The following is a 12,601-nucleotide window of genomic DNA, read 5'->3' as shown; positions in this document are numbered from 1 at the left end:
CACTTCCTGAGGCTTCCCTGCCCCGCATATAAGAGGTAGGAAGAAATACCTACATTTAAGCTTGCCAGAAGGACTCCACTAAATCAAGCATGTAAAAGTATTTTGAAAATGAAACAGAACTTTACAAATGTGAGCCAGTGTCTCTGTTACAATGTTGGCCTGGAGTCTCCTACTTGATTCATCACACCCACCCAGGCAGGGTCCTGGAAGGCACTGGGGGACATCAGAGAAATGAGGTCAGATTGAGTAACAAGGCTGCAGGCGAACCCCATGCATCAATCAATCAAGGAAAACAGCTGCTTACAGAAGGGCCAGGCAGACGTTGGGAGAGAAAGCTAGACTGATAATGCATTACAGGGAGCATAGGGAGGTCTTGCACGGTGAGCACTGGCCTCCCCAAAAGTCCTCTTTTAAATGCAAACAGGATGGAGGGAGGGGGACAAATGGAGAAATGGGACAGAAAGAAATTTGAAAACCAGAGAAAATCCCCGACATTCACTGTAAAAGACTTTATTGGGTCCATTTCCTTCACAGGTGGAAGGAGTTGGCCAACACTGAGCAGCCTGGGCGTGGAGGGGTGGAGGTGGAGGGGTGGGGCGTGGAGAGGTAGAGGGCAGAGGGTGGGGATGGGCAGGCACAAACCAGGGTGCTGGTGCTGGGGAGGAAGGGGAGATGGGAATCGGGGATTTTGAGGATTCTGCGCCCAGCTCTGCCTTGTCCCCAGCTCTTTCCTCCTTTGAATCTGTTTCCCTCAACAGCAAAACGAGAGCTGGATGTATTACGGTAGAAAGAACATGGGTTTCTGAGTTAGGGGACCTGACGGTGTTTCTGTCTCTATCACTCACAAGCCATGTGGTCAGCAAGTCCCTCCACCACTTGGGGCCTCAGTTTCCTCATTTCCTTCCAGAAATGAGGAAAGCAGAAGAAGGATCTCTTCCAGCAATTCCACTTGTACACACATACCCAAGAGAAATGTAAGTATGTCCACACAGGGAAAACTGCTCACAGCAGCATTATCATAACAGCCTCAAAGTGGAAACAACAGAAACATCCTGAACTAACAAATGTGTAAACAAAACGTGGTAGATAAGCACAAATGAGCACTATTCAGCAATAAAAAGAACTGGAGTACACGTACTTAGGAGTACGTACATATGAATGAACCATGAAAAGATGCTAAGCGAAAGAAACCACACACAAAGGTCACATTATTATACAATTCTGTTCATATGAAATGTTCAGAAGAAGTAAATTCATTTAAAAAAGAAATAGATTAGTAGATACCAAGGTGTAGGGAGCAATGGGGAGTGACTGCTTAACGGGTACAGAGTTTCTCCTGGGGTTGAGGAAAATGTTCTGCAATGAGATGGTGGTAACAGTTACACAAGCTCGTGAATGTATTAGACACCACAGACTTGCACTCTTTACAATGTTAAGTTTTGTAGTATGTGAATTATATCTCAATGTAGAAAAAAGCAGGGGCTCTGCCAGCAGACTTGATGGGTCTGCATGCTGACTCTTCTGTTTATACCTGAGCCTCAGGGTTCTCATCCAAAAGCAGTGATCATAAGAGATCCCCACTAACAGGGAAGCTGGGGGGATGCAATGCCTTCAGTGCAGTAAACAGGACAGGCATCACATGTTGGCTTCGGTTAGTATTGTTACTACTGACGGTTAAATAAGAACCATTTTAGGAAAGACAGGCCCCTAGAAGGCATTCAGTGCAACCTTCCCTCCAAGGTCCCCTCAACGCCTCAGCGCCTGCAAGCCGGTAACTAAGCGTGGAATTGGATGAACATGATCCGACATTTTCTGCCTCTCACAGGGCTCACAAGATCTGCTTCTATTTGCAAAGGGCTGGGCTGCAGACTTCACATTTCAGTTTCCCTGCTGCGGGGGACACAGCCACCCTCTCCTTTTAGGGAAGATAGTCTGAGAGAGGCTGCCGGCTTTGAGCGTTCTCTAACAGAAATGTTTACGGGGCTGATAAGCCAGCCCTGCCCACCCAGATCCACCCAGGAAGAGAGAGGACGCACGGGCAAAAGCACACTTGTGTGTTTCAACTCCCAGGAAAGTTTAGACGATTCACACTAGAGCACAAGGGGACACAGAGAGCCCTCACAAGCTTGTCTCTGTACCCCCCACCCCAATCCCCTCCGCATGCACTGAGAAAACAGCCAAGGAGGCGGGCACTGCTCACAATGAGTTTTCGGCCGCAGTCAGTAATACTCTGGCAGCAAGGGCTCCCTTCGTAAGGCAAACTAGGAAATGGCTATTTTTAAACCAAGCTCAAATGCTGTCATGTGCGTGGAAATGTCTGGGAAGAAACAGTCTGTTTAAAAATTGTCTATGAAAAATGTTAAAGGTTTTACTGCACCAAGGGTTGGCTGTGGAACCACAGGAACCTGTACAGAACTTTTGTTTTTTCTACTTTTTTTACCTTTTTATTTTTATAGGGGGATAGCCAATTCACAATGTTGTGATGGTTTCAGGTGCTCAGCTATACATATACATGTTCTCCCACAAACTCCCCTCCCATCCAGGCTGCCAATAACATTGAACGGAGCTCCTTGTGCTATACATAGTAGGTCCTTGTTGCTTAGCCATTTTAAACATAGCAGTGTGTACATGTCCAACCCAAAGTCCCTAGCTATCCCTTCCCCACTTCCTCCCCCTGGCCACCGAAGTTCAGAACCTGTACAAAACTTCTAACTGGAAGCCTGATCACGAAAGCAATCTAGCAAACGTTAACAATGGGAAGATATACACACTCTTCCGCCAAGCAATTTCAGCCCTAGAATCACAGCCTAGAGCAACTTCTTTATGGACAGAAGATCCCTATGGCACTGCAAGTTAAAAAATCAGAAATGCAAAAGCACACCAAAAGAACTGATAAATTAGTTGAGTGTGTTCACACAATGTGAGAGCATACCGCAGTTGAAATTGATGAAACACAGGTACATGGATCAACATGGAAGAGTCTTAAATATACAATATTGAGCTTTTAAAGAAAGCCAGTTGCAGAAGGATACAGACCAGAATAACACCATTTACAAAAGGTTCAAGCCATATAAAGTAACAGTACACACTGCTTAATAGATACATATGTAATAAAAAAATATTAAACATGCAGGAAATGATAAACACTAAATTCAGGACAGAGGTCACCTCTGGGAGGAGAAATGAATGGGACTGAAGACAGGCATAGAAACGGATTCAGTTGTGTCTGTAATAAAATTGCAATTGTGTCTGTTACTTTTCAAGCTATGCAGTGGATACACAAGTGTTTGTTATATTAGCTTCAATATTTTTTGTGCACCTTGAATATTTCACAATAAAAAATTAACTCTTATGTACTGATTTGGTGGGGGGAGAGAATTAAAATACAGATTCCAAGTTAAATCACTAAAAACAATAGCCCTCTGGATCCCATTCCAGGTTTTCTAAGACCTTGAGAAAGTTACTTATCTCCTCTGGGCCTCCAGCCAGTCCCTGTTTCTAAAAGGGGAATAAAATCTCTGCCTTCTGTCCATACACACGAGGCAGCAGAATGTGCAGGGAAGGAGCAGTGAGGGGGACGGATAACACTTCCTGCCGTGACAACCTCACTGAGGTTTCTGAAAGATCAGATGAAAGCACACACATACCCATGTGGGTGTCAGTACGTCTGTGTGTATTGTTGGATATAGACAGACATATATACCTACACACCCAACTGGTATCTGATAGGACTTCCCAGGTGGTGCTAGTGGTAAAGAACCTGCCAGTCAATGCAGGAGACGTTAAGAGACAGGTTTGATCCCTGGGTTGGGAAGATCTCCTGGAGGAGGGCATGGCAACACACTCTAGTACTCTTGACTGGAGAATCCCAGACAGAGGAGCCTGGAGGCCTATGGTTCACAGCGTCACAGAGTCACAACTGAAGGCGACTTACCACCCATGCACATGGCACCCGGAAGGTGTTTTAAAAAGAGAACCATTTAAAAAAAGGCAAAACTACATTTTGGTAACTATCCATTTGACTCACCCTTACAAAGTTTCTAAGTATAACGTTCCCATTTGTACATTTGGAGTCTAGCTTCCCCCCCAGGCCCCCACAGCCCACGTGTAATCTTAGTTCCCTGACCAGGGATCAAACCAGGGCCCTTGGCAGTCAAAGTATGGAGTACTAATCACAGGACTGCCAGGGAATTCCCTAGAGCCTGACTTTAAGCAACTCCTAGGCTAGTGACTTCCCACCTAAAGATCTGACCATGGCCCCAAGAGCTCTCATAGCATTCTATGCTTTGCACTTATCATAAGACAGCAGATAATTATTTATACTCCATGAGAAAACAGGGACTATTTTGTCCAGGTTTATAGTCAGCACTCCAGCCTAGTATATACTCTGCACCAAATAAAGGACTCAAACATTTTCTGAAGAAATGACTGCACTCCCATGATCGGATTTGATTCTAAATGTCCTCAAATCAATTAAGCAGGTGTCGGCGGTCTAGCCAGGACTACTTCCTGGGCGCAGAGGTGTATGTTGGCCTCTCCAGCATCTCCCCCAGGGCCTCCTCAGAAATGTTCAGAGCTGACTCCAGTGGCTAATTCTACCAGGCAGGAACCCCTGACTGCAGGAGCACAGTCCTTCTAGGAGAAAGCTGCCCATGCTTTCTCCAGAAAACAGGAGGAGTGTGGGAGGACTGCACGGCATGGCCAGATGTCAAAGTCCCTCATACCCACCAGCACTCCCAGTTTATTCCCTCAAGACAATCCCAAACTGTGAAGCCAAAGGAAGTGTTGGGGATTTTCTGGGTGGAGAACTCCAAGGAACTTCCAAAGGGTAGAGGGGACAGGGGCTGTGTAATGAAGATTCCCCAGGGAGTGAGGCTCTTTCTGAATATTTGCATAACACCAGATCAAAAGGTGCCTGTGACGGTTTTCTATCATTTCTCTCTCATTCCCCCCACCCCACCCCCAATCAATAAGGAAACAAGCATTTTTTAAACGCTTGCTTTTGCCACTGGGACACATGGGCCCCAGGGAACTAGAACTCGGTAGCCCTGTAACTGCTAAGCATACTCTCCTCTGTCTTCACAAAACAAGCACTGGAGGACTTTGGACAAATCACAGTTGTTGCTCACCTGCTTGTGGGGATTCTGTCAGATCGTGGGGATCCCTCCCAGGGAAAATCCACTGGCATTTGTTCACCATTATGACAACTCTGGAGGAAAGGAAGTCTAGCCTTTCTTTAGAAGCCAAGTTCTAACCTTGCGGGGCCAATCTTCCTTTCCTGAAGGAATGCAGCTCTATGACATCCTTCACCATTCTTCAGGCTCTTAATGGCTAACCCAAGTGGAGGAAGCAGGTGAGAGGAGAGGCATGTTAAAAGCTGCTTGGAGGTCAAAAGACACAGGCTGTAGCTGCAAAATTAACAGGTGGCTAGAATTCTGATGAATGGAATGCACACGAGCATCCTTTTCCTCCCAAAAGCAATAGAAGAGTAAAAGGGATATCTATGTTTTATACTTTTGTACTTCAGTCTAATGCCAGGACACCCTTTTCACTGCACCCCATCATCTAACACTATGCATACGCAGTCTGGAAAACAGCGATCCATGCTGGGAAGCTAGATGCTTGGCGCATTTCAACACAGGATGTATTTATGAGGTTGAATTACTGATGTCCCATAAGCAATGGGGAGAGAAAAGATACCCTTTCATGATCACTTTTGTATCCCAAGCAATCCCATAAACCTTCGCTGGCACCATCCCCATCTTCCCCTTTTCCACCCCGAGGATAGAGGGCAAGGAGATGGATGAAGATTAGTTGGGGGTGCCAGAGCTGTCTTCAGTACTCCAGAGGCCACCCAGGGCTGGAGGGCTGAATCATCATGGCTTGTCTTCACTGGCTCCTCATCGGGTTGCAAGTAGGGCCCAGTTCCGCAGGAAGAACAGGGCTTGGAGTCCTGCAGGTGGAGGACTTACCTTGGATCCCTACGGTAAGTGGTCTCTAATAATCCAGAGTCCCAGGAGAACAGATGCAGTCTCTCAGGATCTGCACAAGTAGGGGCTGGGAAAACTGACTAGGCTATCAGAACAAGTGCCCACTATGTGTTCAGGGGGCCCAGGAAGCTTCCTGAGGATCACACACACAATGGAAGAGCCACACAGCCCATCATGAAGGCCAAGGTGACCCTCTGGCAGGAATCCACATCCTCTCCCCATAGAAAGCAGCCTGAGAACTCCTCCATGAGATGCAAGAATGCCAGCTTGTTTTTAAGACTCTCCTTGACCAATAATATTATTTGGTGGAAGCTTTGGCCTCAAGACCCTCCTCCAGCAAGGTTCTGAGGTCAGAGGAAGGCAGAGAAGGAATTTCAGAAAGCCAGTCTCAGAGGAGGAGGGATTTGAGGATCAAGTGATTCAGAAATCACACAGTCAGATGTGTACAGGAGCCTGGTGGATAGACTGTGAGTCAGGCTACCACGAGGAGTGGAGGGCTCTGGCCACACTAGAAACTGCCCACATGATAAAATGGGTCCCACCAAGGGCAGTCCAAACCTCAACTCAACTTGGCCCCTGGCAGCCACAGATGATAGTGGGTGTGGATGCTGGAGGCTTACAAGGTTATCTGGATCCCCACCTTGGTGATCGGCCGTCTTGAGCTACAGAGGGCACCACGTGCAAGGAGAGGACGGTGAACCCATCTATGTCTTCAACTCCCCACTGTGAAATGGGAAGAGCATTAGTGATACGCAACACCACTGCAGACAACTGTGAAATGCACACGTTGGCATGCACAGCTCCCAGAGCTCAGTGGGCAGGAGGCTCCAGGGTGTTCCTCAGGAGTGGAGTCCCATGGTTTGACAACTCCAGACACTGCCACTTGTAGCCATGAAGGACTCTGGCTGGTTCCCAGGCCTGTCTCCTAACTACCCAACTCTGGTCCCCACCGAGCACAGGATCCAAGATCCAAGCAGCATCCTGTCTCAGCGCCTCCCCCTCAGCTGACTTCAAGGAGGAGCCTTGGTCAAGTTCCCAGTGGAGGGAGGCAAAAACTCGGGTCACACCCTGGCTTTCCCCCTAACTCCTCGGGTGACCTTGGTGAGGTGATCTCACTACCCTCAGCAGGCCTGTTTCCTCTTGTGCCAGAGGCGGGGGCTGTCCTGGGTGATTATGAAGAGCACTGAACTCCCGGTGGCTGCAGGTCTGCGGCTCCTGCCTCTCACCTGTAGGTAGCGGTCCCTTGTTGGAACTCCAAAGTCACGTTGACTTTGCTCTCCAGCCCACCTTATCCCAGCAATAATGTCACTCACTTTGGGTGTGGGTCAGGAGCATATGCCAGGCTTGGCAATGATAAAATGGGCGTCTTTCCCTACAGTTTAGGCTGTTTCTTAAATACTTGGTGCCAAAGCTGGTAGAAGGGAGAGATACACCTTTCACACCTGCCAGCTGACAGTTTTTTATGTTTGAAGTCAAGGGAGGGAGATGTGTCCTTGTTCAAGAACACACATGCCATAAGCATGCAAGTCAAGACCTCCATCCGACTCAAAAGAGCAGTCTCTTATTTGAGCTCCCTTGGGCTGGCTGGAAATTACAGCATAAGAGAGCGGTCACATAAAGGGATGATTAAAAAAAAAAAAAATTCCATTCAGACGTACCGCTCCAGACCTGAGGCCTATGAGCAAAGTTTCCGGTGGCCTCCGCGCCCCTCCCTGTTTCAGGAAGCCATGCGGGTCGCTCGGTCCTCAGATTAAGGGAGCAGCCGCAATAGCTGGGAGAGCTGGGGTGCCAGTTTTCCCGGACCCCTGACGCCCTCCACCAGGAACCCCAAATATGGGATGCCTGGCCTCCAGCCAGCACCCCCGCCTGCCGCGCACTCACCTCCCCAGCATCTCTGTGATCACTCCGCCCACAGCGCTAGGACCGTACCAAACAGGCCCTACGGACCAGCCCACCAGTCCCCACATGGCCACCTCCCCGCATGGCCCGGGGGCCCATTTGACTTCCACAGCCCGTTTCAAGGACACTGCAGCAGGCAGCCCAGTCTCGAGGGTCTTTCCCCAACACATACACAGACGGCCCCAGGAAGAATCGAAGGGCGAAGACTTCCCCACCGCCCGCCAATCCAACCAATGCTGGCCTGAGGGAGGCTGGGCGCGGGAGGATGGAGGCGGCTGCGGCGGCGAGCGGATGCCGGAATGCAAGGCTGCGGGCAGAGCGCCGGGCGGCGGCAGCGGCCCCGGCTCACCTTTTTGACTTGGTCATCCTTCAGTTCGGTGAAGTAATAAGCTAGGAGCTGCGCGGCGATCATGCTGGCGGTTGAGGGCTCGGGGCGACAGGCGGGCGGCCGGCGTCTGTCCTCCGCAGCCCGGGCTAACAGTGGTCCTCTGGCGGCTGCTCCGCGGCTCCTCCTCCTCCTCCTCCTCCTCCGGCGGCTCCTCCCCCACCACCCGGAGCGCGGCGCCGGCTCTCGCGCTCCCCGTCTGCGCGCTCCCGTCCGCGCGAGGGTGACAGTCGCCAGCCGGCCCACCTCCTCGGCGCCCATTGGCTGCCGCGCGCCTCGGCTGTGCCGGGCGGCGGCGGGCGGGCCAGGACCTGGGGGGCGCGGTGGCCGCTCCTCCCAGCGTCTGAAAGAGGGCGGGCGACGCTGCGAAATCCCCCACGGCCAGGCATCTCCCGGCACGTCCCCCACGTAGGGAGCCGGCGCAGGGGCGGGAGGTTTTGTCGCGCGCGCACCGCCACGCGTGGCGGCGCCCTGCTTGGGCGGGGCGCAGGCGGGGAGGCGGCACCGCCCGGCCCGGCTGGCTGGGGAACTGGGCAGCCTTAGGGGGAGGGGGGAGAGGGACGGGGACGCAGTCCCCTTCCTCGGAAATTAGGGTTAGCCCCTGTTAGTTCCAAGGAACGGGAGACGCCCTAAGGGGACTCGAAGAAGTGGGCTTGAAAAGCGAGCGGGGCCTGTGGCGGCGAATGCGAGAGACTTGGAGGCTTGGGAGGCTTGGCGGTCCTCGCACCGGGGCCCCACGCCTGCCAGCCTTCGCGGGCCCAAGGGGCCAAGCGCAGAGCCCCACCTGGGTCCTCACCGACCGGGCATCACCCCACTCCACCCTGGCCCGCCCGTGCTGCAGCGCCCCTAGGCCTGATCCTCCAGCTGGCGGATTTGTATTGCTAAACCAAGAGCGACGCCCCACAGCGTCCGTCCCTGAGTCACAGGTTCTTTCAGCCGTCTTCCCCAAGGGCGCACGCCGCACGCCGTTGGGCGGGACTTGAGCTGCAGGCGCTAGCCCCAACCCCTGGGCTCCTGAGCACCCAGACTCGGTGGAGTGTGGAGGACAGTTTGGGCGCCCCTCTTAGATGCCGCCTTTTTCACTTCCTGAAGGAAGTTAGCTAGGTTGGGAGGAATCCCCGGAAAACCATTCAATTCTAAAATAGGGAAGGGAGTTGCGGCATCAGAGGTGTTTATGCTGCTACTAGGACTGATGGCAGCCATAGGATTCTTAGATTAATTGCTTCTGTGTGCCAGACACCACCAGGCGCTTTACTGCCTTACGAGAGGACGTGAGCTGAACTCAAAATACAAAGAAGTGGTTACTGATTCAGCAGGTAAGCAAGTAAGTGGGGGCTCACTGAGGCCATGTGTCTTACTGTACAACCAGAAAGCTGTAGATCTAGGATTAGACTTTGAGTCAGTGTGTTTTCAAACCCGTGCTCACCCCTGGGTTTTATGTCCTCCCAGTGGTAGGTAGCCTCTCTGCCTAAACAGGCCATGGGACTGGAACCAAGGCAGGAGAGATGGCCACTGTCCAGCCCCATAACCTCTACGCAAGCCCTGGATCCTGGGAGCCCCTGGCCAGGCCTAAGAAAGGTACAGTGGAGTCAGGAGGGGATGGTTTAGGACCAGAACATTTCTCAGGAACCTCAGGAGCATGATTTTTGCCATCATCAATTGAAGAAGATCTCAGTTGTGGCCCTGGAGCCCAGAGCTGTCAGTCCAGAGCATAGCCCTCACCGCCCCTCACCTTGCTTTATGGCTGAGGCATCCAAAGTCACTTCTCTGAGCCTGCTTTCTCATCTTATAACATGGAGATACTAATGGCACCTACCTCCCTTGGTTGCTGTGAAATAGTCAAATAAAACACTTGCTTATAATATGCAAATAATAAATGGTGGGTATTATAAGATTGACTTGGAAGCTGATGAGGTTTACACTTTGAGACTTCATGCTCACATTTCCCTGAGTCTAGGCCCTGAGAGGACCCATCAACTTTATTTTGCAATTTTGAATTATTTTCCAAAGACGCTCCCCCAAATTGTTTAAGCTACCAGCCTCACAAAACCTGGCTCTGCCTCCTAGATGTGTGCTCAGTTGCTCAGTCCTTTTTGACTCTTTGCAACTCTTTGGACTGTAATCCTCTGTACATGGTATTCTCCAGGCAAGAATACTGGAGTAGATTGCCATTTCCTCCTCCAGGGGATCTTCCTGACCCAGGGATCAAACCTGCATCTCCTGTATCTCCTGCATTGCAGGCAGATTCTTTACCTGCTGAGCCATCAGGAAAGCCTCACCCCCTGGATAGTATCCTTATAAGCCAGGAACAGAGAGGTCTCTTGGCAGCCATCAAACATTTACACCACCTGCAATTCCATAAAGCAAAATTGGGAGGATGAGAACAATTTGGTTGTTCTCAAGTGCCATTCAAGTCTTGCTAATGTAATTCTGCCAGACTCACAAGGACCAAGAATTGTACTTTGTTAATTGCTCTGTCTCACACTCAGCCCAGGGCCTGGCACTCAAAGATGGAATGAGTCCAGGGCAGTGATCAGGAGTACACATACCCTTTTACCCAGGCCCGGCCAGCATCATCACTGAGCCCCCATTACAACTGAGATGTTTATCTGAGCCTGAGCCAGAGCCAGGGGAAAACTAACCCTTCCACTGGCCAGGCTACCCTGAGATGTTCTGTTTGCAGGCAGGGAGGCTGCCAGTACTTTCTCTTCGCTGCCTTTGAGAGAGAATCTGCTTCTTAAGAGGACTCACTCCTCCCCATCCCCAGAATGCAGCCAGGTCCCAAGGCCTATCAAGGTTTCCTGAGAAATATCTCTAGGCCTGCCCCACTGCTTTTTCCCAACCCTCAGTCCTCATCAGCCCATGCCAGAAATATTACAAGTCTTCTAGCTGCCCTTCCTGGCTCCTGGCTTCCCGCCATCCAAGTCATTCTGAGGTCTGAGCCACATTATTCCTGCTAAAAAGCAGCCTAATCACATCATAACCGTGCCCTAAATCCCTTGATGGCCCCCTCCTTCCTGATGGAGCCAATTCAAACATCTCTGCCTTGTGTCTGAGGCCTTATGTAATCTGACTCCACTCTTCCCCACTTATCTTTTCTCCACCCCAAGGAGGCCGCTTCCCCCTGTCCTTGACCCACACCAGGTCCATCCTGTTTGAGTCCCTGCACTATTTCCTTGCTTGCTCAGCCTTCTCCACTCACCTCCACCTGACCAGTGTCCCTCTCACCGGAAACCCAGCTCTCCCACCCTCCCCATAAAGCCTTCCCTGACCATGGCTACTCACTGCAGTTTCCCAGGCCTCAGCACTTCCACAGGGCAAACTCGGACTGTGGTCAGAGTCCATCTAGATCTAGACCAAGGCTCTTCCTTACAGAGTAAGAACGTGAGGAGCAGTAGGTGGACCATCTTGCCCAGCGTCAGGTTGGTAGAGTTTGGAGCTGGGACTCAAACCCAGTCTTGATGCCCAGCCAGTGTCCTGTTCATCCTTTCCCACCACCTTACTGTAAGCCTGGTCCACAGATAAGTAACACTGAGTCATGACAGTCAGCCTGATATTGCCGGCTGTCTTCTGGGGGAGGGTGGCCTTATCTGCCCCAATCAGACAGCTTCCTGAGGCCGGGGCCCATGCTGCACTGCTGTGTCCCATACTAGGCTCAGAATTGCCCATTTATGTCATGCCATTTATCACCCCTTGTACTTCTTTATTATTCTGCTTCCTTTTTTGTTGCTATCACGGATCTCTTGGACCCCAGTGAAGTCCCTTTGCTAATCACTTTACAGACTCTGAGGAAGAGCAGCAAAGATCTGGACCATAGGAAACCTACTTCCACAGGTCTCCCCTCTAGATGCCCCCTCCTCCTGGACATCTGCTGGGTTTCTCTGTTCAAGTTGTGGGGGGGGGCGGGGTAGAGGATCAGACTGCTGGGCTACCAAGCCACAAAACACCCCTGCTGGTAAGAAAGTGAGGGCTGCAGCCAAGTCAGAATGAAACCATTCGCGTCAGCCCCATGGGCACTAGGAACTTTACTCCAGAAGTTCTCTGCCGAGGAACAAGGCTGTACCCCAGCATCTGGCAGCACGCTTGTAACAGCAATGCTTGGATTATGTTGACAGTTTACAGAGTAGTTTCTCATTTATTGCCTCATTTCTCCTGATAACAGGCTGGTGAGGTTAGAAGGGCAAATATCATTATCTACCCTTAATCAATGAGGGTTATGGGGTTTATAGAACTTGTTTAAGGTCCCAAAGAGAAAGAGAAAGTGAAGAAAGAAAACCCACACTAGGGCAGCATCTTGGAATACTGACAGTGGGGGGCCTGTCATGCA

The 12,601-nt window shown here is 50.9% G+C and overlaps 1 protein-coding gene across 4 annotated transcripts in view; it reads right to left on the bottom strand.

Moving 5' to 3' along the window:
* Positions 1-12,601, bottom strand: part of HK1 (hexokinase 1) — a 112,543-nt gene that overhangs the window by 62,169 nt on the left and 37,773 nt on the right. The window contains exon 1 of one of the 4 annotated variants that reach the window (NM_001012668.2): positions 8,239-8,418. The exons of the other annotated variants lie outside the window; for them this stretch is intronic. Coding sequence (NP_001012686.1) covers positions 8,239-8,301 — 63 coding nt within the window. The 5' untranslated portion in view covers positions 8,302-8,418. Of the gene's footprint in view, positions 1-8,238; positions 8,419-12,601 lie in introns of those variants that run through there. 4 annotated transcript variants of the gene reach the window in all.

This window comes from Bos taurus, chromosome 28, assembly GCF_002263795.3.
Source record: "Bos taurus isolate L1 Dominette 01449 registration number 42190680 breed Hereford chromosome 28, ARS-UCD2.0, whole genome shotgun sequence".
NCBI lineage: Eukaryota > Metazoa > Chordata > Mammalia > Artiodactyla > Bovidae > Bos > Bos taurus.
The sequence above is the reverse complement of the archived record's forward strand: the minus strand, read 5'-3'. Positions and strand labels throughout refer to the sequence as shown.